This window comes from Bombina bombina, chromosome 6 (assembly GCF_027579735.1).
Source record: "Bombina bombina isolate aBomBom1 chromosome 6, aBomBom1.pri, whole genome shotgun sequence".
Classification (NCBI taxonomy): Eukaryota; Metazoa; Chordata; class Amphibia; order Anura; family Bombinatoridae; genus Bombina; species Bombina bombina.
Window position 1 is genome coordinate 271,299,070 of NC_069504.1, and position 25,778 is coordinate 271,324,847.

The 25,778-nt window shown below is 39.3% G+C and overlaps 2 protein-coding genes across 12 annotated transcripts in view; both read right to left on the reverse strand.

Annotated features, from left to right (window-relative positions):
* Positions 1-16,634, reverse strand: part of MSRB3 (methionine sulfoxide reductase B3) — a 657,280-nt gene extending 640,646 nt beyond the window's left edge. The window contains exons 1-2 of one of the 11 annotated variants that reach the window (XM_053716853.1): positions 16,265-16,494; positions 14,070-14,277 (exon numbers count right to left, since the gene is read on the reverse strand). In XM_053716853.1, coding sequence (XP_053572828.1) covers positions 14,070-14,172 — 103 coding nt within the window. In that variant the 5' untranslated portion in view covers positions 14,173-14,277; positions 16,265-16,494. Of the gene's footprint in view, positions 1-14,069; positions 14,278-16,264 lie in introns of those variants that run through there. The other 10 variants (XM_053716854.1, XM_053716846.1, XM_053716851.1 and 7 more) reach the window with 10 other exon arrangements.
* LOC128662849 (tigger transposable element-derived protein 1-like) overlaps positions 1-17,086 on the reverse strand; it is a 49,587-nt gene extending 32,501 nt beyond the window's left edge. The window contains exon 1 of the mRNA XM_053716844.1: positions 17,064-17,086. The gene's annotated coding sequence lies outside the window, so the exon portion shown is untranslated. The remainder of the gene's footprint in view (positions 1-17,063) is intronic.
* Between the last annotated feature and the right edge of the window lie 8,692 nt (positions 17,087-25,778).

A 25,778-nucleotide genomic window follows, 5' to 3' on the forward strand; every position in this document is an offset into this window, starting at 1 on the left:
ACCGATTGTACTGTCAGCCGTAAAGAATCAGTCCAGGATTTAACCCAACTGCTAGCGTGATAAGAAAAACACATGCTAGCACACTGAGAGGAAACCCAGGACGTGACCCACTCAGAAAGAAAAAAAAAGACAAAGTTATGTAGGATACAGAGTACTCACAGTAGTTGCAGGGTCTCTGGAAAATCCCTTGAGGTTTTGAACAGAGAACTGAGTATACTCAGAAAAATGCAGATATTGGTTCCTTTAATTAGGTTTGTAGGATTAGACAGCAGAGTGGTCAGACAAGCATTGGTCAACGTCCCTTTAAGCAAGTTAGTAGGATTATGCAGCAGAGTGGTCAAACAAGCAATGGTCAATGTCCCTTTAAGCAGGTTTTATAGGATTAGGCAGCAGAATGGTCAAACAAGCAATGGTCAATGTCCCTTTAAGCAAGTTTGTAGGATTAGGCAGCAGAATGGTCAAAAAAGCAATGGTCAATGTCCCTTTAAGCAGGTTTGTAGGATTAGGCAGCAGGAGAGCTCACTTGGTTTGGGAGGATGACATCCCTCACATGGACCTGTGGAAATACAGAAAGACTGAGTAAACTTACTCAGGCTATCTAAATAGGGCAGCAAAATGTTTTGGGAAAACGCAGTGAGGATTGTACCCCACATGTTCCCAATTGCTTAAAACCCACCATTGCCCTACTGAAGAGACTGACATGGGCTAAGGCTAGACCCTTTAGAAAGATCAGAGCAAACCTACTCTGCTTTAAAATAAAAAAATCTTGATTGTAGACCAGACACCAAAACTTCACCGCCTCCTTTCACCGCAGGCAAAGAGAATGACTGGAGGTTATATAAGGGAAGTGACATATATAGCAGCTTTGCTGTGGTGCTCTTTGCCTCCTCCTGCTGGCCAGGAGTGATATTCCCACTAGTAATTGATGATTTTGTGGACTCACCATATCTTAGGAAAGAAAGCTAAACCAGGTTCCAGTGAGGCAGATAGGGGGGCAAGTCTTAGAACACTGATTGATTGTGGCAAGAATGGAGGAGCTGTTTAGACTGGACGGGGTTCATCTGACTAACGAAGGAAATGATCAGTTTCTGGAGGACATAAGGATGATGTTGAAAAGCAAAATTGAGGTAAGGAAAGGTCACTAAGGGTTTTAAGGCGGAAAGAGAGCCATTTGTTGGCAGTGAAATTGGGGTCTGGCACGTAGGCGGGGCAGTTGGGGGGGGTGGGACGATCCCGCGGCATACCCAGTCTGGGGTAGTAATCAAGTGGTCTAGCTGTTGGGCTGGCTTTGCCACGGGTTTTCCCCCCTTGTTGCCTCACCACAGGGGCTGGCGTTCCTCCCCCTGACACGCGAGACCCAAGTTCATGTGAAAATGCTGGGGGCATTTTATTATTTGATTTTGGAACTTATAGTTATGTTGATTGGCGGTTTTGGCTCTCATTTCAATTTGGTGCCATAAAGGCAAAATTCTGTTAGGTTTAAATAAAAGCGACCTTTCCCATTTTGGCCAAGAATCTAACGTTGTTGTGTATTTATTTCAATGGTTTAATAAGGTTATAGCAGTCCTAACAAGGGTTACCTATTGGTTATGTATAAAGGATAAGTCTATGGAATTGAAAATGGTATGGAGCATCTATGCCTTACAAGAAACCGAAGGAGTGAATGTGACTGGAGTTAGATAAGGCTAGTGTTGCTAGGTTGAAAAAGGGGGGTCGTGTTATGCTGGTGCTTTATGAGGCATGAATAGGATAGGTGGTTAGGATGAATTGTGCATGTCTAGTTAATGATTAAAAGGGGGCAGGTAAATGGGAGGGGGGAGAGGAGGTTATAAGGAGGTGTGCAGCAGGAAGTGTGTCAGACTAACCTTTTTTCTTGTATTTCCCACCCACCCCAGAAATAGGAACGGAAACAAATGAGAGACTAAGATCAATCCGGAAAGGTCACAGAGGAGAGAAAGAGCAGAAGAATTGACATGGTTAAGGGCAAGGATGCAGACCATTTGGTTGGATCATCATAAGACCGCCCGTGTACCCATAAGGAGTGAATAGCTGCAGCTGATGGTGGCAGGTGACGCAATTCGGTCTACACCCGCCGGAAGCGAGAAATTTATTTAAATAGATGCGCAGCTGGTGTATTAGGGTGCTGGAACGTGGATTGGTGACGGTGTTGCGGTGAAATTGGGGTCTGGCACGTAGGCGTGGCAGTTGGGGTGGGTGGGAGGATCCAGCGGAATACCCAGTCTGGGGTAGTGATTCAGTGGTCTAGCTGCTGGGCTGGCTTGGCCACGGGTTCTTTTTCCCCCCTTGTTGCCTGACCACAGGGGTTGGCGGTCCTCCCCGTGACACGTGAGACCCAAGTTCATGTGAAAATGCTCGGGGCATTTTATTATTTGATTTTAGAACTTATAGTTATGTTGATTGGCGATTTTGGCTCTTACTCCACTTTGGTGGCATAAAGGCAAAATTCTGTTAGGTTTAAATAAAAGTGACCGTTCCCATTTTGGCCAAGAATCTAACGTTGTTGTGTATTTATTTCAGTGGTTTAATAAGGTTATAGCAGTCCTAACAAGGGTTGCCTATTGGTTATGTATAAAGGGTTTAGGTAAGTCTATGGAATTGAAAACTGTATGGAGCATCTATTCCTTACAGATCATTCCAGCCTCAAAAGCTAAAGACTGTCACATTACGTGACACAAATTGACAAGAGCCTGCATCCAAATACTGGAATGCTATGCCTGCAGAATCATGGCATGTTAACAAATGGAATGACAATCAAAAATAAACATTAGTGGCGCCCTGACTATAATATGTACATTGGTCAATCATTATACCCTGTCTTTTAGTGGGTTTAATTACATTATTAGGCTACAACACCTCTGTCAACGAAAAATTAAACATATGAACAGTATAAATGTATCCAATACATAAAAAGACAGCAACTTTAATACAGCACTGGTATAGTGAGAGTTGATTACACGTAACCGCTTATAAATAATGACAATTAGATCAAACGTGGATGATATATAGGCAATATATAGTATTAGATTAGTACAATGATATAAGCTATCATTTTTCTACTATATTCAAGTCCTGTGAGTGCCCTTACTTTTGTAGATTTACTGAATATTTACAGAGGAGACACTAAGGCAACGTATGAGCTAAGGCTTAGTGAGTGAGTGCATGAAGATTGGACTTTAAATATATATATATAAATAACCTAAGAGTCTAACAGAGTGTGTATACAATAAAAGATAGTACCAGGCACCCCACTACAGGAAGAAAACAGTAGAAAGCCAAACCAGTGCTGAAACAGCAGAGAATATGTAATAGAAGCATATCGACAATCCAACAGGAGGAGGCAAAGGGCAGGTCCCTGCAATACATGTGTAAATTTTGTGACTAATTCCCAACAAGTGAAAAATATGTCACTACCCATACTCCAAATACATCCCTACAACAAACACATGAGGGTAAATGGGCCTCAACTCAGTCTGAGAACCCCTCTCACCTAAGAATAACATGCACATCTTCATTCTTCACCTTCCTCCAGCGGAGGCAAAGAAAAGACTAGTTTCCAGTAGGGATGGATGGGATTAAAAGAGCTCTTTGGGTTTGGGAATCTTTGCTTCCTCCTAGTGGCAGAGAAGAGTTATTCCCAGGAGTAATGGGTCAACACCGATATGAAAGAAAAATGTAATATCACACATTTCTGTAGTAAAGTGCAAATGTTTGGCTAAATTTATAAAACAGTATATTACCTTTCTGATTACAGCACTGTACTCATAAGACATAAATAAAGAAAAAAAATCATAAATAATAGACAAAGTCCAAAATGTTGCTTTGTCTTTTGGACCCTGCACTATTGTGAGAAATAAAAGGTCTTTTAAAAAGATACAAGCAGCTGGAGGATAATTTCTTTATGTCTTATGAGCATGGTAAGCTCACTCTGTGGACTGCAATATTAGTGTATGCTGCCTCCTTAAACCTATATTCTGAATACAGCACTGTACTATCTTTCTGATGGTACTAAGCATACAAAAGTATAAACAAAACTATAACGCTACTTGTAGGCTACATGTACAAGCTGTATTTTGACATGTAAATATTTTGTAAATTACATGAGATATTGTTTAAACTTGGTCCCATTTTACAGATGCAAATATATAAATATTCCATAATTCAAACTATTCCAAAATACAAACATTTTCCTGTCCAAATCAGTTTAGATAAAGGGTTTTGTACTTGTACCTTCAGAAGGATTAAATGATTAAGGATTAAAGGGATAGAAAAGTCAAAATTAAAATGTGCATAAATGGATTTTAATGTGAAATAGAAACATTTTTTGAAATATACTTCCATTAGCAAAAATGCTTCTAATAAAAGTTATAACTTATTTTTTAGGTATACGTACATATCCTATGAGGGCCTGTGCACCAGTATTCAAGCTCAGAGAGCTAAATATGGTACCTATTGCTTCTATGAATGACTGTCTCTAATAAGGTGTGATGCTTGAATACTGGTGCATGGGCCCTCACAGAATATGTGCATATGCCATAGAAAATAAAAAAATGTTTTGCTAGAAACATTTTTAATATTGGAAGTATATTGCAAAAATGCTTCTAATTAACATTGAAAAGCAGCCATGCACATATCAATTTTGACCTTCCTATCCTTTTAATATAGTGGTAGCATATTTCATGATAAAGGTTGGTGGTTCAAATCCCAGTGCACATTTTCTAATATATTGTATGTATCTTTTACTGTTGGGCAAAAAAGAAAACTGCTAAATTTGCTATTCTGAAGATTGTTTGCATAGTCTTTTTTTCTATTATAAAATAACTAATGTACTAGGTGTTACAGTATTTATGCATAATGTAAGCACAAATAAATCTTTAAAAAAAGTTTGCATGGAGTGGTCACTAAGAAACATATTTAGCTGTGTGTCAATAGTAGACAAGGTGTCCTTTTGTTATGTAACATCAATATGAACAAATACAAAAAATGCTATCAATGGGTTAGTTCAATCATGGTAGTGTTTGTTTTATGTGCTAAATGTTTGTGGTCTAATACTTAGATCTCCCAACTGTTCCTACTTGAGAGAGAGAGTCCCTAATGCTTAGTCCTGTCCCACTGTGACAGCCCTATGTCCTGATTTGCAGAATTACCCATAGCCTGCCTATAGACTGCCCAGGCATGCCCATGAACCACACAAAGGCACCCACTGACTGACCAGACATGCCCACAATCCCACTCACTATCCACCCCTTCTTGAGACTGCTCCACCCACAAAATGAATCCCCCCCCCCCCCTTAACCTGAGTCCGTAATACCTAGCCACAAATGTTGGGAGGTATACTTAGTGGAGGTATTGTCCTTTTGTTCTAATTTTTAATAGGAATCAAACAAATTTTAGAATTATTAGATAACTGGGTCATGTAGGTAAAATGGATTTTAAAATGTATGGCTTAAACACAAACAGATCTCTTGGTAAAATAAGTTGTATATACAGACCTTTTATAACAAACAAAAATCAACTTTTTAGCTGCACTTATAATGTATGAGATGCAAGATGGGTTAGTGTAAGTTAGTGTTTATATCTTGCATACTAAAGGTTAGTGGTATGATTCTGAGCGCAAGTGCTTTTTTAATGAGATTTTTTGTTTTGCTATGTGGCATCAATAAGATAGGTCTGATTGTGTTTTCTGTTAAAGGGTAAACGTTAGTTATGCACAGGCAGTTCTTTTATTAAAAGGATGGTCTACTTGAAAATGTTTATTGTTTAAAACGCTAGATAATCGCTTTTTTTACCCATTCCCCAGTTTTGCATAACCAACACTTATATATTTAAAGTAATAGTAAACACCAAAAATGTTTTTGATTAAAAGATAGATAATCCCTTTATTTACCATTCCCCAGTTTTGCATAACCTACACTGTTATATTAATATACTTTTTACATCTGTGATTACCTTGTATCTAAGCCTCTGCAGACAGTCCGCTTACCTCAGTTCTTTTAAAAGACTTGCATTTTAGCCAACCAGTGCTGATTTATAAAATAACTCCACTGAAGTGAAAACAATGTTATTTATATGGCACGCGTGAACAAGCAGTGTCTAACTGTGAAAAACTGTAAAAATGCACTGCGATAAGAAGTGGCCATCAAAGGCTTAGAAATCAGTTTATGAGCCTACCTAGGTTTAGCTTTCAACAAAGAATACCAAAAGGCACATTTTTTGATAAAAGTAAATTTCAAAGTTATTTTAAATTGCATGCTTTATTTGAATCATGAAAGTTTAATTTTGACTTGACTATCCCTATAAATAACATGCATTGGGTTTAAAAACAGAATTTATGCTTACCTGATTAATTACTTTCTCTTGTGGTGTATCCAGTCCACGTATTCATCCTTTACTTGTGGGATATTCTCCTTCCTAACAGGAAGTGGCAAAGAGAGCACACAGCAGAGCTGTCCATATAGCTCCCCCTCTAGCTCCACCCCCCAGTCATTCGACAGAAGGTTAGGAAGAAAAAGGAGAAACCATAGGGTGCAGTGGTGACTGTAGTTTAAACAAAAAATCTACCTGACTTAATAGTCAGGACGGGCCGTGGACTGGATACACCACAAGAGAAAGTAATTTATCAGGTAAGCATAAATTCTGTTTTCTCTTGTAAGGTGTATCCAGTCCACGGATTCATCCTTTACTTGTGGGATACCAATACCAAAGCTTTAGGACACGGATGAAGGGAGGGAACAAGACAGGTACCCTAAACGGAAGGCACCACTGCTTGTAAAACCTTTCTCCCAAAAATTAGCCTCCAAAGAAGCAAAAGTATCGAATTTATAAAATTTGGAAAAAGTATGCAGCGAAGACCAAGTCGCTGCCTTACAAATCTGTTCAACAGAAGCCTCATTTTTAAAAGCCCATGTGGAAGCCACTGCTCTGGTAGAATGAGCAGTAATTGTTTCAGGAGGCTGCTGGCCAGCAGTCTCATAGGCCAGACGGATGATGCTTTTCAGCCAAAAGGAAAGAGAGGTAGCAGTCGCCTTCTGACCTCTCCTCTTACCAGAAAAGATAACAAACAATGAAGTTGTTTGTCTAAAATCCTTAGTTGCTTGTAAATTGAACTTTAAAGCACGAACCACATAAAGATTGTGTAACAGATGTTTCTTCTTCGAAGGAGGATTAGGACACAGAGAAGGAACAACAATTTCCTGTTTAATATTCTTATTAGACACAACCTTAGGAAGAAAACCGGGTTTGGTACGCAAAACCACCTTATCTGCATGGAACACCAAGTAAGGTGAGTCACACTGTAAAGCAGATAACTCTGAAACTCTTCGAGCAGAAGAGATAGCTACCAAAAACAAAACTTTCCAAGATAAAAGCTTAATATCTATGGAATGTAAAGGTTCAAACAGAACCCCTTGCAGAACTGAAAGAACTAAATTCAGACTCCATGGCGGAGCTACAGGTCTATAAACAGGCTTGATTCTGACTAAAGCCTGAGTAAACGCTTGAACGTCTGGTACCTCCGCCAGACGTTTGTGTAAAAGAATAGACAAAGCAGATATCTGTCCTTTTAAGGAACTAGCTGACAATCCTTTCTCCAATCCATCTTGGAGAAAAGACAATATCCTGGGAATCCTAATCTTACTCCATGAGTAACCCTTGGATTCGCACCAACAAAGATATTTTCGCCAAATCTTATGGTAGATTTTCCTGGTGACAGGCTTTCTAGCCTGAATCAGGGTATCAATAACCGACTAAGAGAAACCACGCTTTGATAGAATTAGGCGTTCAATCTCCAAGCAGTCAGACGCAGAGAAATTAGATTTGGATGTTTGAAAGGACCTTGTAGTAGAAGGTCATGCCTCATTGGCAGAGTCCATGGTGGAACGTATGACATGTCCACTAGGTCTGCATACCAAGCCCTGCATGGCCACGCAGGTGCTATTAAGAATCACCGACGCCCTCTCCTGCTTGATTCTGGCAACCAGACGAGGAAGGAGAGGAAACGGTGGAAACACATAGGCCAGATTGAAGGACCAAGGCGCTGCTAGAGCATCTATCAGCACCGCCTGGGGATCCCGGGACCTGGACCCATAAAGAGGAAGTTTGGTGTTCTGACGGGACGCCATCAGATCCAATTCTGGAGTGCCCCAAAACTGAGTCAGCTGGGCAAATACCTCCGGGTGGAGTTCCCACTCCCCCGGGTGAAAAGTCTGACAACTTAGAAAATCCGCCTCCCAGTTGTCTACTCCTGGGATGTGAATTGCTGAGAGGTGGCAAGAGTGATCCTCCGCCCACCTGATTATTTTGGTCACTTCCATCATCGCTAGGGGACTCCGTGTTCCCCCTTGATGGTTGATGTAAGCTACAGTCGTGATGTTGTCCGACTGAAATCTGATGAATTTAGCCACAGCTAAGCTGCCTGAAGAGCGTTCAATATCGCCCTCAGTTCCAGAATGTTTATCGGGAGAAGAGCTTCTTCCCGAGTCCATAAGCCCTGAGCTTTCAGGGAGTCCCAGACTGCACCCCAGCCCAACAGACTGGCGTCGGTCGTTACGATGATCCACTCTGGTCTGCGGAAACACGTTCCCTGAGACAGGTGATCCTGAGACAACCACCAGAGAAGAGAATCTCTGGTCCCCTGGTCCAACTGTATTTGAGGAGACAAATCTGCATAATCCCCATTCCACTGTTTGAGCATGCATAGTTGCAGTGGTCTGAGGTGTATTCGAGCAAAAGGGACTATGTCAATTGCCGCTACCATTAGTCCGATTGTCTCCATGCACTGAGCTACAGATGGCCGAAGAATGGAATGAAGAGCTCGGCAAGTGGTTAAGAGTTTTAACTTTCTGACCTCCGTCAGAAATATTTTCATTTCTACCGAGTCTAATAGAGTTCCTAGGAAGGGAACTCTTGTGAGGGGAGAGAGAGAACTCTTTTTGATGAGACCTCAGAAAGGCCAATACAATTTCCGTGTGAGACTTGGCTCTTTGGAAAGTCGACGCCTGAATTAAGATGTCGTCTAGATAAGGTGCCACTGCTATGCCCCGCGGTCTTAGAACCGCCAGGAGGGACCCTAGCACCTTTGTGAAAATTCTGGGAGCAGTGGCCAACCCAAAAGGAAGGGCCACAAACTGATAATGCTTGTCCAGAAAGGCGAACCTGAGAAACTGGTGATGATCTTTGTGGATAAGAATGTGCAGATACGCATCCTTTAGATCCATGGTAGTCATATATTGACCCTCCTGGATCATTGGTAAGATTGTCCGAATGGTCTCCATCTTGAATGATGGGACTCTGAGGACTTTTTTTAGAATTTTGAAATCCAGGATTGGTCTGAAAGTTCCTTCTTTTTTGGGAACCACAAACAGGTTTGAGTAAAAAAAACAGCCCTTGTTCCACAATTGGAACTGGGTGGATCACTCTCATTGTATGTAGGTCTTCTACACAGCGTAAGAATGCCTCTTTCTTTGTCTAATCTGTAGACAGACAAGAAATGTGGAACCTTCCCCTTGGAGGAGAGTCCTTGAATTCTAGAAGATATCCCTGGGATACAATCTCTAAGGCCCAAGGATCGTGTACATCTCTTGCCCAGGCCTGAGCGAACAGAGAGAGTCTGCCCCTACTAGATCCGGTCCCGGATCGGGGGCTACCCCTTCATGCTGTCTTGGAGGCAGCTGCAGGCTTCTTGGCCTGTTTACCCTTGTTCCAGCCCTGGTAAGGTTTCCAGGCTGCCCTGGGTTGTGAAGTGTTACCTTCTTGCTTTGCAGCAGGGGAGGATGAAGCGCGACCGCTCCTGAAATTCCGAAAGGAACGAAAATTATTTTGTTTGTTCTTTGTTTTAAAGGACTTGTCCTGAGGGAGAGCATGGCCTTTTCTCCCAGTGATTTCTGAGATAATCTCTTTCAATTCAGGCCCGAAAAGGGTCTTTCCTTTGAAAGGGATGTTCAATAGTTTGGATTTTGACGACACATCGGCCGACTAGGACTTTAGCCATAGCGCCCTGCACGCCAAAATGGCGAAACCTGAATTCTTTGCCGCTAACTTAGCTAGTTGGAAAGCGGCATCTGTGATAAAAGAATTAGCCAGCTTAAGAGCCTTAATTCTGTCCATAATGTCCTCATATGAGGTCTCCGTCTGAGCGCATCTTCCAGCGCCTCGAACCAGAAAGCAGCTGCAGTAGTTACAGGAATAATGCACGCAATAGGTTGGAGAAGAAAACCTTGTTGAACAAAAATTTTCTTAAGTAAACCCTCTAATTTTTTATCCATAGGGTCTTTAAAAGCACAACTGTCCTCAATTGGTATGGTTGTGCATTTAGCAAGTGAAGAAACAGCCCCCTCCACCTTAGGGACCGTCTGCCACGAGTCCCGCATGGGGTCAGATATGGGGAACATCTTCTTAAAAACAGGTGGGGGGAACAAACGGAATACCTGGTTTATCCCACTCCTTAGTTACTATATCCGCAATCCTCTTAGGGACCGGGAACACATCAGTGTAAACAGGAACTTCTAGGTACTTGTCCATTTTACACAATTTCTCTGGAACCACTAAAGGGTCGCAGTCATCCAGAGTAACTAATACCTCCCTGAGCAATAAGCGGAGGTGTTCTAGTTTAAATTTAAAGGCCAACGTATCTGAGTCTGTCTGAGGAGCCACTTTTCCCGAATCTGAAATTTCTCCCTCAGATAGCACCTCCCTCGCCCCCATTTCAGAGCGTTGTGAGTGTATATCGGATACGGCTACCAAAGCGTCAGAATGCTCAGAATCTGTTCTTAAAACAGAGCTATCACGCTTTGCAGGTAACACAGGCAGTTTAGATAAAAACACTGAGAGGGTATTATTCATAACTGCCGCTAAATCTTGCAAGGTAAAAGAGTTAGATGCACTAGAGGTGCTAGGCGTCGTTGAGCGGGCGTAACTGGTTGTGACACTTGGGGAGAGGTTAACGGGCTAACCTCATTACCTTCTGTCTGAGAATCATCTTGGGCCACATTTTTAAGTGCAACAATATGTTATATAAAAGTGTATAGACATATCAGTACAAGTGGGACACATTCTGAGAGGGGGTTCCACCATGGCTTCTAAACACATTGAACAAGGATTTTCCTTGGTGTCAGACATGTTTAACAGACTAGTAGTAAGACAAACAGGCTTAGAAATCACTTTAATCAAGTAAAAACACACTTTACAAAAAACGTTACTGTGCCTTTAAGAGATAAAAAAGTGAAAAATACAGCAAACTTTTCGAAATTTTCACAGTATGTACCTAAAGCATTGGTAAGATTGCACAACTAGCAACCAAAACGATTAACCCCTTAATGCCCAAACCGGATCAATAGTAAGCTAACAACCGGTTAAAAACAACTTCAGCACCTTGCCACAGCTCTGCTGTGGCCCTACCTGCCCTTAGGAACCAGATTTGTGGGGAAAAAGCTTCTTATAGGCCCTCAAACTGCAGCAGGACCCTTCATGTGAAACAGCCTGAAGATCTAGGCAATCTAACTGCGCATCTGAGGCACGAAATTAGGCCCCTCCCACCTTACTCCGGTGCTGTGGGGCCTAAAGAAACACTCCTAAGTGTTTTAATAATAGCCATGTAGGTAACAACCCCTGAAGTAAACCCAAAAGAACCTTCAAAGTGTCTCAAAAAACAATATTTATCAGTAAAAACCGTTTGCCATAAAATAGTGTCAACCAGCAAATTAGCCCTGTTATGTAAGCTTACAATTCCATACTTAGTCTCTGAATAAAGCTTACCCTTCCCTCATGGGGATCTTATCAGTCTTTTTCTAGCATTATCACAGTCTTGTCTAGAAATAAATGACTGAACATACCTTATTGCAGCTTAACCTTTAAACCATTCCCCCAACTGAAGTTTTCTTGTACTCCTCAGTCCTTTGTGGGAACAGCAGTGGATTTTAGTTACAACATGCTAAAATCATCTTCCTCTCTGCAGAAATCTTCATCTCTTTTCTGCTAGAAAGTAAATAGTACACACCGGTACCATTTAAAATAACAAACTTTAGCTTGCAGAAAACAAAAACTACAAATCTAACACCACATTCACTTTACCCTTCCGAGAGGGACCCTATTGCTTAGAGCCGGCAAGGAGAATGACTGGGGGGTGGAGCTAGAGGGGGAGCTATATGGACAGCTCTGTTGTGTGCTCTCTTTGCCACTTCCTGTTAGGAAGGAGAATATCCCACAAGTAAAGGATGAATCCGTGGACTGGATACACCTTACAAGAGAAAATGTCTTTAATGCAAAAAAAATAAAAAAATGTGTGTGTCTTTTTTTTTTATCTGACATCATGGAAAGGAAAATTGCTAAAAATCTTACTGACGCATGTGTGATGTATTGATTGTTATCGGTAATGATGCAACTAAAAAAAGTCTACCTTAAAAATTAAAAACTGTATATTGTATACATTTTTGATTGTAGCTCCTAGATTTTGAACAAATTTGTCAAACCCTGGTTTGCATTTAGTAACCATAAAAGCAAATTAGACTAAATAAGTTTGGATGTTGTACTAAAAGTATGAATAAGCCAGCCTTCTAACAAATGTCATGACTGCGATTAAAATTAAATTAGCTAGTACAGATCACAATATCTTTCAAAGTGTAAATTAAGACTTAAAATGCAATTTAAATCAAAATCAAATCAATCCACTATTGAAAATCCTGTTAACACATTTGAGAATTACATAACTTGACATGCCTAAGCAACATCACAATAACACAAATTTAAAGGCCAATTGTAGTGTTAAAATGACATGCTCTAATCGATTAGACGCAGCAATGCTATGAGTTTAGCTGTGCGACTAAGCCAGTGTTTTTCAACCAGTGTGCCATGAGAGATCCTCAGGTGTGCCGCGGCAGACTGAGAACAGTGTGACATATTTTTTAAATTTTGCTTGTTTTGATGTGACAGGCTCATCAGGCAGACAGACAGGCATCATTTACAACCATGACATATTGACATTCATTCACAGACAATCATTATGATGTATAAAATATGCTGTATTATTCTACGTGTGATTTTGTAAAATTTTGGGATGGTGGTGTGCCGCAGGATTTTTTAATGTAAAAAAGTGTGCCACAGCAAAAAAAATGTTGAAAATCACTGGCATAAGCAACCCTAAGGCATACTATTACATTTTTCATTTAAATAAAAATGCAAAATAAATGTCATATAGAGATGTATTCAGAGCAAGGACTGACCCGATATTAATATACAGATGGATTTTAAAAAATGTTATTATTTGTTTAAATATTGAAAAAGTGTATAAGGCAATGGGCGATGCCATGTTGTAACCTAGATTTTCTTTTATGCTAAGGCCAGTTAGGGGCAGTTATAAATGTCAACTAGAGTGTGCAACAAATTACTTTAAAGATAAATTGTAAAGCCCACAATTTTCAGAATTAAACTACAGGAAAAGGAGACACATAAATAATGAAAGTATATTGCAAAGTTTCCTTAAAGGGATATTAAACTGCTGGGTACAGCTGCAGTAGCATGTTACTACAAATCATGTGATTGTTTTCCCTCCTGTACCTGCCGCTCTCTATAAAGTCGTTCTCATATTTTAACTCATTACAGAATCCAGTTAGTAAAGCTCTGCATTTTATACTGGGCGCTGCCATCTTGTAGCTCTCGTATGGTTGCATCATGTGACAGAAGCAGAGCACTTTCACAGACCTGTGATGTTACTGGCTTTTTGAGAGCTTCAATTAAGCTCACATAATAGAGAGCAGAAGTTAAATTGTTGCAGTTTTTTTTTTTACACAGTAAAAGTTAAATAACAAGGTGCCCAGTTTGAAGATGCAGAGCTTCACTAACTAATATTTGTAAGGGGTTAAAATAAGAGAATGACTTTGAAGATAGCTGCAAGCACAGGAGGATACACAACAGTATGGTGAATAGTAATTATTCTATTGTATAGTTAAAGTGAAGGTCAATTTTGATAAATTAGTGCCGTTTTTTAATAATCCTATTAAAAACAAGGGCACTTTAATTCATCAAAATTGACATTTCACTCATTTTCTTCAAAAACTTACCTTTTAATCCTGGCAGCCGCTCCAGCACTTCCTCCGCCCCTCGCAAGCTGTCTTTGCAGGTCCAAAATGATGAATCCGGTTTCCTCGAATCACGGCGTTGCATCAGGCCAAGATTCCCCCGGGGGGTAAGCCGTGATTGGAGGTAGCCGAATTTGTAATTTCTGACGTCTGTAGAGGCTTCCTACGGCCGTGGGAATCGCTGGAGTGGCTGCCAGGATTAAAAGGTAAGTTTTTGAAGAAAAGGAGTGAAATGTCAATTTTGATGAATTAAAGTGCCCTTGTTTTTAATAGGATTATTAAAAACCGGGCACTAATTCATCAAAATTGACCTTCACTTTAAAGGGACAGTTTACTCAAAAATTGCTCCCCTTTAATTTGTTCCCAATGTTCAACTTTACCTGCTGGAGTGTATTAAATTGTTTACAAGTATTTCCATTACCCTTATATTGGCATTTGAAATAGTTTATTTAGCCCATGGTATCCCCACCCATCCTGAAAATATTTGGACTTGAGGCCAAGCTGTGTTAGCACAACCAGTAGAAGAAATTGCACTACCAGAGGGTTATAGAAGAGATAAGGTAATACAATGTTATTTTTTCATTGTTCTCTCCAAGTATTGGTGATTGGTTTATGGACAGATATAAGATAAGGAAGCATGTATACAATGTGATAAAAGTAATGAGATCTAATTACACCTACAAGCTCAACCCATTGTATTAGGTTGTGGCTTCAAAACACAAAATCCGCTAATTCATATAAACAAATAAGCCTTATAAAAGTAAATATCATACATTTTATACTCTGCAGCTGGTAAAAAAAATGTAATTGGAAACACATTAAGGGAAAAACATTTTTACAGTATACTGTCCCTTTAACTTATTGAAGCCATGACCTGCTGAACTTAGGTAGGGAGGTCTCATGCATGTGTAATAGTTTGTGTGTGTTCTGATGTACAGGAGTATGAACATAATGGAATGTGCATACATATGGCATATTGCTGTATTGCTTGATGGGCCACGTGTGTAGTAAGTCTGCTTACAAGTCAATGTGTATTGCACAGATTGTATATTCAAATATGTAATTAAAAGGAGTTTACTGTCCCTTTAATACCTTTTGCAATTAGAGTTGCCATCTTTATTGGGGGGGGGGGGGCTGACCATAATAGTTTGTATAATAATTTATGTAAAATCACACACACACAAACAAACTGAACAATAAACTGCAAAGGTACTGTATTTTTTAAGTCATATTAATACTAAAAAGTATGTTTAACTGTAAACTGTTTTTTTGTAAGAACCCAACATGTATATAAAAATAAATACTTCTCTGGGCATGCTCATTATTTATTGTGATATAGTTCATTAACATGTTAAATGATTCCAGTGTCTTTATTATATACAATATGTCTGTTTACAATGTATATATAATGTTTTCTAATAAGGCTAACAGAAAATGAATAACCAATTTTAATTACGTCTGTAGTTAGTTTAGTAACAAGTGGAAGTTGCTTTATTTTCAACTCTGAAACATAACATTTAATTTCTTACTTCAACAGTTACTAAATATTTTTTTTTTTAATTTGCCCAACACACTGTATGCATCCTATTAAAGAACAACATTTAAGATGCTACCACTCAATGCATATTAAAGTCTTCATTAGGTCTAAAAAGTGTCTCTACACAACAATGTTCACTTCATATTCAGCCAGCAATAATATTATGTAACTTTGATGTGATAAGTTTATTTAAATTTGCAAATAGGTTATGCATTCTTGTGGTGTTTTTGTTTAGAGTCTATAAATAACTAATGAACGGCATCCTTGGCCACATTTAGCTTTGATGTCATAAATATTTTACCACTGTAATGGGAAACATGATATACAAGATAGCTATATATAGGTGTAATATACTGAAGACGACATTATGCTGCATATTAAAAGTGATGATGTAAACAGTACACCGAGCTGCTGTTATGAACATGGATTTTCTTTTCTAAAATGACACTGCAATTACGTTATCATATTCGATTACGCAGGTACTATAATCATGTTAATATCGGGATCCAATATGGGGTACCGCCCAAAGGAAAGCTCTGGAAATAGATGAGATCTTAAATTACTGCTGCCATCCACTCAGCTAAAACAGCAAGTGTAACACAAAGTATTACGGTGCAGGTTATGCAAGCAGTACCCTTACCTGCTGCAGTGAGAGTTAGGAGTGTGCAGACACAGAACAGGAGAGGGTGCATACGTCTGGCAGACAGAACAAGTTGCTAGGAGATGCCTTATGGGCTCGGAAGATGCTTATTCTCTTTACCTGCCGGACTTTTGTCTTCGGTTGGGATGCCTGCTTGCACGTTTCTGCCCCTCCTATGACTTTGCTGTCTACCCTCCCTTTTGGTGTCTGGTATCAAGCTGACTGACTGTGTGTGACAGGCATGCAAAGGATGATGGGAGATTCCACTGCGGCCAACACCAAATATGAGCATGGAATGAACTCTGGGAGCTGCCGCACAGCGACTCTTCTATGTGCCCTATACTTTCCTCCCTTAACCCCTTGGCTGTCACACAATGAGCTCTCAATTACAGCAATACGTTGCAAACCCCTTTGCCGGGGGGGAGGAGTTTACCTTCAAATACCCTCCTCCTGACCCTGACCTTTTAGGGTTTTAGATTTCAGGAACATGATGAATCACTGACGGAGATCCCGACAAATTATTTTGCAGAATGGCTCAGCAGTGAAAGAGAAGCCCTTTTAGTACACAGTTCAGGTAGTTTAACACAAATTGCAGGCAGTCAGTGCAAGTGACCAGTATCAAACCCTTAGCTGCTTATCCCTCATTGCATTTACACACAGATTTCAACTTTTTTGTTCATTTACACACGCAAATTATGACTCTTTTACAACAGACCAAGCAGTTTTAGAAAATAAACACCATATGAAAAGCAAATACATAATAATTTATATATATAACATAATTTATGTAAGAACTTACCTGATAAATTCATTTCTTTCATATTGTCAAGAGTCCATGAGCTAGTGACATATGGGATATACAATCCTACCAGGAGGGGCAAAGTTTCCCAAACCTCAAAATGCCTATAAATACACCCCTCACCACACCCACAATTCAGTTTAACGAATAGCCAAGCAGTGGGGTGATAAAGAAAGGAGTAGAAAGCATCAACAAAGGAAATTTGGAAATAATTGTGCTTTATACAAAAAAATCATAACCACCATAAAAAGGGTGGGCCTCATGGACTCTTGCCAATATGAAAGAAATTAATTTATCAGGTAAGTTCTTACATAAATTATGTTTTCTTTCATGTAATTGGCAAGAGTCCATGAGCTAGTGACATATGGGATATCAATACCCAAGATGTGGATCTTCCACTCAAGAGTCACTAGAGAGGGAGGGAATAAAAATAAAAACAGCCATATTCCGCTGAAAAAATTAATCCACAACCCAAAAAAATAAGTTTATTTTCATTTTGAAAGAAAAAAACTTAAATCAAAAGCAGAAGAATCAAACTGAAACAGCTGCCTGAAGAACTTTTCTACCAAAAACTGCTTCCGAAGAAGCAAATACATCAAAACGGTAGAATTTAGTAAATGTATGCAAAGAGGACCAAGTTGCCGCTTTGCAAATCTGATCAACTGAAGCTTCATTCTTAAAAGCCCATGAAGTGGAGACTGATCTAGTAGAATGAGCTGTAATTCTCTGAGGCGGGGCCTGACCCGACTCCAAATAAGCTTGACGAATCAAAAATTTAAACCAAGAAGCCAAGGAAATAGCAGAAGCCTTCTGACCTTTCCTAGGACCAGAAAATAAAACAAATAGACTGGAAGTCTTCCTGAAATTTTTAGTAGCTTCCACATAATATTTCAAAGCTCTTACCACATCCAAAGAATGTAAGGATCTTTCCAAAGAATACTTAGGATTAAGACATAAGGAAGGAACAACAATTTCTTTACTAATGTTGTTAGAATTCACAACTTTAGGTAAAAATTGAAAAGAAGTCCGCAAAACTGCCTTATCCTGATGAAAAATCAGAAAAGGAGACTCACAAGAAAGAGCAGATAGCTCAGAAACTCTTCTAGCCGAAGAGATGGCCAAAAGAAACACTTTCCTAGAAAGTAGTTTAATGTCCAAAGAATGCATAGGTTCAAATGGAGGAGCCTGTAAAGCCTTCAGAACCGAATTAAGACTCCAAGGAGGAGAAATTGACTTAATGACAGGCTTAATATGAATTAAAGCCTGTACAAAACAGTGTATATCAAGAAGTATAGCAATCTTTCTGTGAAATAAAACAGAAAGAGCAGAGATTTGTCCTTTCAAGGAACTTGCAGACAAACCCTTATCCAAACCATCCTGAAGAAACTGTAAAATTCTAGGAATTCTAAAAGAATGCCAGGAGAATTTATGAGAAGAACACCATGAAATGTAAGTCTTCCAAACTCTATAATAAATCTTTCTAGAAACAGATTTACGAGCTTGTAACATAGTATTAATCACTGAGTCAGAGAAACCTCTATGACTTAGAACTAAGAGTTCAATTTCCATACCTTCAAATTTAATGATTTGAGATCCTGATGGAAAAACGGACCTTGAGATAGTAGGTCTGGCCGTAACGGAAGTGGCCAAGGTGGGCAACTGGACATCCGAACCAGATCCGCATACCAAAACCTGTGTGGCCATGCTGGAGCCACCAGCAACACAAAAGACTGTTCCATGATGATTTTGGAGATCACTCTTGGAAGAAGAACTAGAGATGGGAAGATGTAAGCAGGATGATAACACCAAGGAAGTGTTAACGCATCCACTGCTTCCGCCTGAACAACCCTGGACCTGGATAGATATCTAGGGAAGTTTCTTGTTTAGATGAGAGGCCATGAGATCTATCTCTGGATGACCCCACATCTGAACAATCTGAGAAAACACATCTGGATGGAGAGACCACTCCCCTGGATGTAAAGTCTGGCGGCTGAGATAATCCGCCTCCCAATTGTCTACACCTGGGATATGCACCGCAGAGATTAGAGAGGAGCTGGATTCCGCCCAAGCAAGTATCCGAGATGCTTCTTTCATAGCTTGGGGACTGTGAGTCCCACCCTGATGATTGACATAAGCCACAGTTGTGATATTGTCTGTCTGAAAACAAATGAACGTTTCTCTCTTTAGCAGAGGCCAGAACTGAAGAGCCCTGAGAATTGCACAGAGTTCTAAAATATTTATTGGTAATCTCGCCTCTTGAGATTTCCAAACCCCTTGTGCTGTCAGAGATCCCCAAACAGCTCCCCAACCTGAAAGACTCACATCTGTTGAGATCACAGTCCAGGTTGGCCGAACAAAAGAAGCCCCTTGAACCAAACAATGGTGATCTATCCACCATGTCAGAGAGTGTCGTACATTGGGATTCAAGGATATTAATTGTGATATCTTTGTATAATCCCTGCACCATTGATTCAGCATACAAAGCTGTAGAGGTCTCATGTGAAAACGAGCAAAGGGGATCGCGTCCGATGCTGCAGTCGTGAGACCTAAAACTTCCATGCACATAGCCACTGAAGGGAAGGACTGAGACTGAAGGTGCCAGCATGCTGCGACCAATTTTAAACGTCTTTTGCCTGTTAGAGACAGAGTCATGGACACTGAATCTATCTGGAAGCCTAAAAAGGTGACCCTTGTCTGAGGAATCAAGAAACTTTTTGGTAAATTGATCCTCCAACCATGTTTCCGAAGAAACAACACTAATTGATTCGTGTGAGATTCTGCAGTACGTAAAGACTGAGCTAGTACCAAGATATCGTCCAAATAAGGAAACACCGCAATACCCTGTTCTCTGATTACAGATAGTAGGGCACCCAGAACCTTTGAAAAGATTCTTGGAGCTGTTGCTAGGCCAAATGGAAGAGCAACAAATTGGTAATGCTTGTCTAGAAATGAGAATCTCAGAAACTGATAGTGTTCTGGATGAATCGGAATATGAAGGTATGCATCCTGCAAGTCTGTTGTGGACATATAATGTCCTCGCTGAACAAAAGGCAGAATAGTCCTTATAGTCACCATCTTGAAAGTTGGTACTCTTACATAACGATTCAAAATTTTTAGATCCAGAACTGGTCTGAATAAATTTTCTTTCTTTGGTACAATGAATAGGTTTGAATAAAACCCCAAACCTTGTTCCTGAGGAGGAACTGGCATGATTACCCCTGAAGACTCCAGGTCTCAAACACACTTCAGAAAAGCCTGAGCTTTTACTGGATTTACAGGGATGCGTGAGAGAAAAAATCTTCTCACAGGAGGTCTTACTCTGAATCCTATTCGATACCCTTGAGAGACAATGCTCTGAATCCAATGATTTTGGACAGATTTTATCCAAAAATCCTTGAAAAACCTTAATCTACCCCCTACCAGCTGAGCTGGAATGAGGGCCACACCTTCATGCGGACTTAGGGGCTGACTTTGGTTTCCTAAATGTCTTGGATTTATTCCAATTTGAGGAAGGCTTCCAATTGGAAGCAGATTCCTTGGGGGGAGGATTTAGTTTTTGTTCCTTATTCTGACGAAAGGAACGAAAACGGTTAGAAGCCTTAGATTTACCCTTAGGTTTTTTATCCTGAGGCAAAAAATCTCCTTTTCCCCCAGTGATAGTTGAAATAATAGAATCCAACTGAGAACCAAATAAATTATTACCTTGGAAAGAAAGAGATAGTAGTCTAGATTTAGATGTCATATCAGCATTAGTGATGTCCCGAACTGTTCGTCCGCGAACGGTTCACAGCGAACATAGCTTGTTCGCGTTTGCGGGCGAACACATGGCGAGGTTCGATCCGCCCCTATGTGTCATCATTGAGGAAACTTTGACCCTGTATGTCACAGCCGTCTGACACATTAGAGCCAATCAACATCAGACACTCCCTCACAGACCCTCCCAGCTACTCGGAATCCGCCATTTTAGACTCATAACGACCTTGCTTTCTTAATGAGAGGACGTGTTGTGTTTTTGCTCCTGACATTAATAGGAAAAACATAGCTAGGCTAGTGTATTTAGTGTCCACTACAGTCCAGAAGGACTCCACTCATCTCTGCTGCAAGCACAGCACCCCAAAAAGCCCTTTTTAGGGCTATATTTCGTGCCGTTTTTTTTTTTTTTTCGTATTTTTTTTATTAGCATTTGCCTGGCTTTCAGCCTGTGTGTTTAAGGCTCACAGCATATGCTGTAATTACTGCCACCACTGATATCTCCCTAACAACATTAGTTTAAATTTAACTAACCAAAAATTTTAATTATTTTGCTAGTGTAATTTTTTTTCATTTTCTATCAGGCCTGTGTCACACAGCATATACTCTGGTTCATTACTCTGTGCCAGCCACCAGTGTTAATATCCGTTTATAACATTATTTTAAATTTAATTTTTTTTATTTAAATCATTTTTCTAGTGTAATCTAATTACATTTTCTATCAGGCCTGTGTCTGTCAGGCTCACTCAGCATTAATATACCTCATTTTTTTTTCAGTCTTTTGGTTAATTGGTCTGTGCCAGGCAGCCACCACTCATATCTTCTTCACCTTAATTTAAATATAAAAAAAAAAAAGTTTAAATTTGTTTGATAGTGTAATCTAATATCATTTTCTATCAGGCCTGTGTGTTTTGCTGCCATACAGAGCCTACTGTGTTTACTTGCTGCCCTCCCTAGTCTATGAGCCACGACTCATATGTGTTTAACCTTTTTTAATTCCCCCCCCCAAAAAAATAATTTAAATCATTTTTCTAGTGTAATCTAATAGTATTTTCTATCAGGCGTGTGTGTATCTGACTTACAGAGCCTACTGTTTTTAATAGCTGCCCTTCCAAGGCTATCAGCCACGACTCATATGTATGTGCTTAACCTTTTTCTTTAAATTCCCCAAAAAAAGTCTTTAAATCATTATGCTAGTGTAATCTAATTTTATTTTCTATCAGGCCTGTGTCTAACTGTCTATCTGACTTACACAGCATACTGTTGTTAATTGCTGCCCTACGTAGCAGCCAGCCAGTGCGACCACTCATATGTGCATTGCACTTCTTAACATAATTTTAATATTAAAATCTAAAATTTTAAAATATTTTGCTAGTGTAATCTAACTTAATTTTCTATCAGCATACTGTGTTAAATTGCTGCCCTACCTACCATCCACGACTCATATCTGCCAGCCTGTGTGCCAGGCCCAACTAGCCAATTAGTGGCACCAATCATAATTCTTGTAACAGTATCAAAAAAATTAAAATTCATAATTTTTTGGACTGCAAATATTCAGTCTACTAGTGCCATTGAATTGCAGTTTCCTCCTGCCTGGCAGCCTGTGTGCCAGGCACAAACTAGCCAATTAGTGCCACCAATCCTAGTTGTTGTAAAAGTATTGTTAATCTTTAAAATTCCAAATTTATCGCTTGTGATTCCTCAGTTTGCTCGTGCCATTGAATTGCACTTTCCGCCTGCCTGCCAGCGTGTTTTCCAGGCCAAACTAGCCAATTAGTGGAACCAATCATACTTCTTGTAACAGTATATAAAAAAATAAAAATCATAATTTTTTTGGACTGCAAATATTCAGTCTCCTAGTGCCATTGAATTGCATTTACCTCCTGCCTGCCAGCCTGTGTGCCGTCTTGCCAACTATTTACACCAATCATAATTGTTGTCACATTATTGTTACTAATTAAAATTAAAAAATTTTTGATTGTTGATCTTAATCCTCAGTTTGCTCGAGCCATTGAATTGCACTTTCCTCCTGCCTTGCAGCTTGCTGTGTGCCAGGCCCACCTAGCCAATTATTCCCAGCAATCATATTTCTTTTAACAGTATTGCAAAAATTGTCAATCATCACTGTTTTGACTGTCAGTATTCAGTCTCCTAGTGTCCTTGAATTGCATTTACCTCCTGCCTGCCAGCCTTTTGTGCCAGGCCGTCTTGCCAACTATTCACACCAATCATAATTGTTGTCACAGTATAGTTACTAATTAAAATTAAAAAAAATTTGATTGTTGATCTTAATCCTCAGTTTGCTCGTGCCATTGAATTGCACTTTTCTCCTGCCTGCCAGCCTGTGTGCCAGGCCTACTTTCAAAATATTTACACCAATCATATTTGTTGTCACAGTATTCTTAATAATTAAAAATTAAAATTTTTGGTAATAGTTGTTCTGAATCCTCAGTTTGCTCGTGCCATTGAATTGCACTTTCCTCCTGCCTTGCAGCCTGCTGTGTGCCAGGCCCACCTAGCCAATTATTCCCAGCAATCATATTTCTTTTAACAGTATTGCAAAAATTGTCAATCATCACTGTTTTGACTGTCAGTATTCAGTCTCCTAGTGTCCTTGAATTGCATTTACCTCCTGCCTGCCAGCCTTTTGTGCCAGGCCGTCTTGCCAACTATTTACACCAATCATAATTGTTGTCACAGTATAGTTACTAATTAAAAAAAATTTGATTGTTGATCTTAATCCTCAGTTTGCTCGTGCCATTGAATTGCACTTTTCTCCTGCCTTACCTGCCTGTGTGCCAGGCCCAACTATCCAATTAGTGCCAGCAATCATATTTCTTGTAACAGTATTGCAAAATTTGTCAATTATCACTATTTTGACTGTCAATCTGCAGTCTACTGTTGCCCTTGAATTGCATTTTCCTCCTGCCTGCCTGCGTGCCAGTCCCAACTAGCCAGTTAGTGCCACCAATCATATTTATTGTAACAGGATTGGAATTTTTGTTAATCATTAAATTTGAAGATAAAGAGGGCGCCACATAGCGTGATATTGTTTAACAAAAGAAAAGGATAACACAAGACAGAGAGGTAATGTGCTTACCAATATTTGTGGTACTGTTCTGTGACCAGTACTATCTCGCCTGCTAGCACTTTAATCAGTGGCTAGTACACTGTTGGATGCGATCCTTCCCGGAACTGATCCTTGGATAAGGGAATCGTGCTGTGAGCGTTTCTCTGTTCAGCTATTCCCATGTGTTGTTCGGTTAAGTTAAAAACTCATAAAAAAGTGCACAACTTCCAGGTTTTTAAAAGAAAACTTTAAAAGGCTTTATTATAACGCGTTTCTCAACCACCAAGGGTCGTTTCTTCAGATATCAAAGCGAATAAAAAATGTTACAAGTTGGTACAATTTATACACATTTGTTTGATTAAAAAAGGAAGTTGTCACAAAGTTGCAAACCAATGAGAAAACATTACATGATTCAACTGAGCAAGCCGAATAAAAGGCTTGACAGGTGTTACAATTAGTGTGAATTTGCACAGCATGGAAAAGTCATGATTTTAGAAATACAAACAGCTGTAAACTTTAGTTGAAAAAGAGAGGCCTTCGATTTAACAATACTAAATGTTTTAAAAAAAAAAAAATACAATCAGAGTTTCTAGGTTCCAATTTGGAATGGTTACAGTTGACACAAAATGTTATGAAAAACAATGTACCATAAGAAAACATATATATAATGTCGATGCCATAATATGGTAGATTAAAAAATAATAAACCAAAATGCTCTGTCTTTGTGCTGTATGCTGCAAAGGATTATTTGCATATGAGTGATGCAAATGTGTAAGAAATAATCTGATAGAAATAGTATATTCGTTAATACAAGGAAGAGGTTGAGTGATGTTGATGTATGAACTTGTGTATCAATATTGCTAGTGTGTGATAGCTAACCTAACTAAAAATTTTTTGTGTGTTAATTGACACGAGGAAGAGACTAACATAGTCAATTATAGACATCTATTCCTTAAACGTTGAACGATGTGCCCCATGGACATTTTTTATTAATCCTTATTTTTGTTGTTGTTACACATAAATTTAAAAATTGTCCATTTCAGTAAAATGTCTGTTATATGGGAAACAGTAATGCATTCTGAAGTATCTTATTGCTTTTAACTATATTAGGTATTGATAATAATACCTTTTTGATCTAATCTATCAACAGTAATGTATTCTTAGATATCATGTTACTTTACGTGAATAACTGTGTGTATTCTTTTAATCGTCAGAATGACACACAAGAAAATAAGAGTAACCCCAATAATATACAGAATGAATGGAAAACTGTCCAATATGGAAAAGGGAAGAAGCCAAAAACCATGCAAAATAATCATTACCTTAATCACCCAGATAATTACTCCAACTTTTCCTATCAATCAGATAACAAGAATTTTTCACAACATTCTAGAACACCGCACAATGGTCATAACAATAGAAATTCTTGGACAAACAATAGAGGATATAACAACACACCCAATCAATATAACCAATTTAGACAATATGCACCACAGCACAGTTCACTACAATATCATTCACGCCCCAATTATTATTCTAACAAACCACACAGTTCACACTCCTCTTTTTCCTCTGTCCCATCATATCAATCCTATCAAACTCAACGACACCACCAACAAGAGCCTCAGCATGTACACCAATCAGAAAGAACACACTATAATCCTAAAAATCGAACATTTGAATCTTCTAACTATATTGCTGATCAATACCCTTCAACAGACCAAAATTCACCGAGTTACAATTACCAGAAATCCCATCATATGGGACCGAGGGTCAATAATTCTAACACACATCATACTAAAATGCATTCAAATGGACAACAAGAATACTATGAACATCCAAATAGGTTCAGTATTTTGTCATCAGAACCCAGAGTTTCAGTTACAGATCCTGAA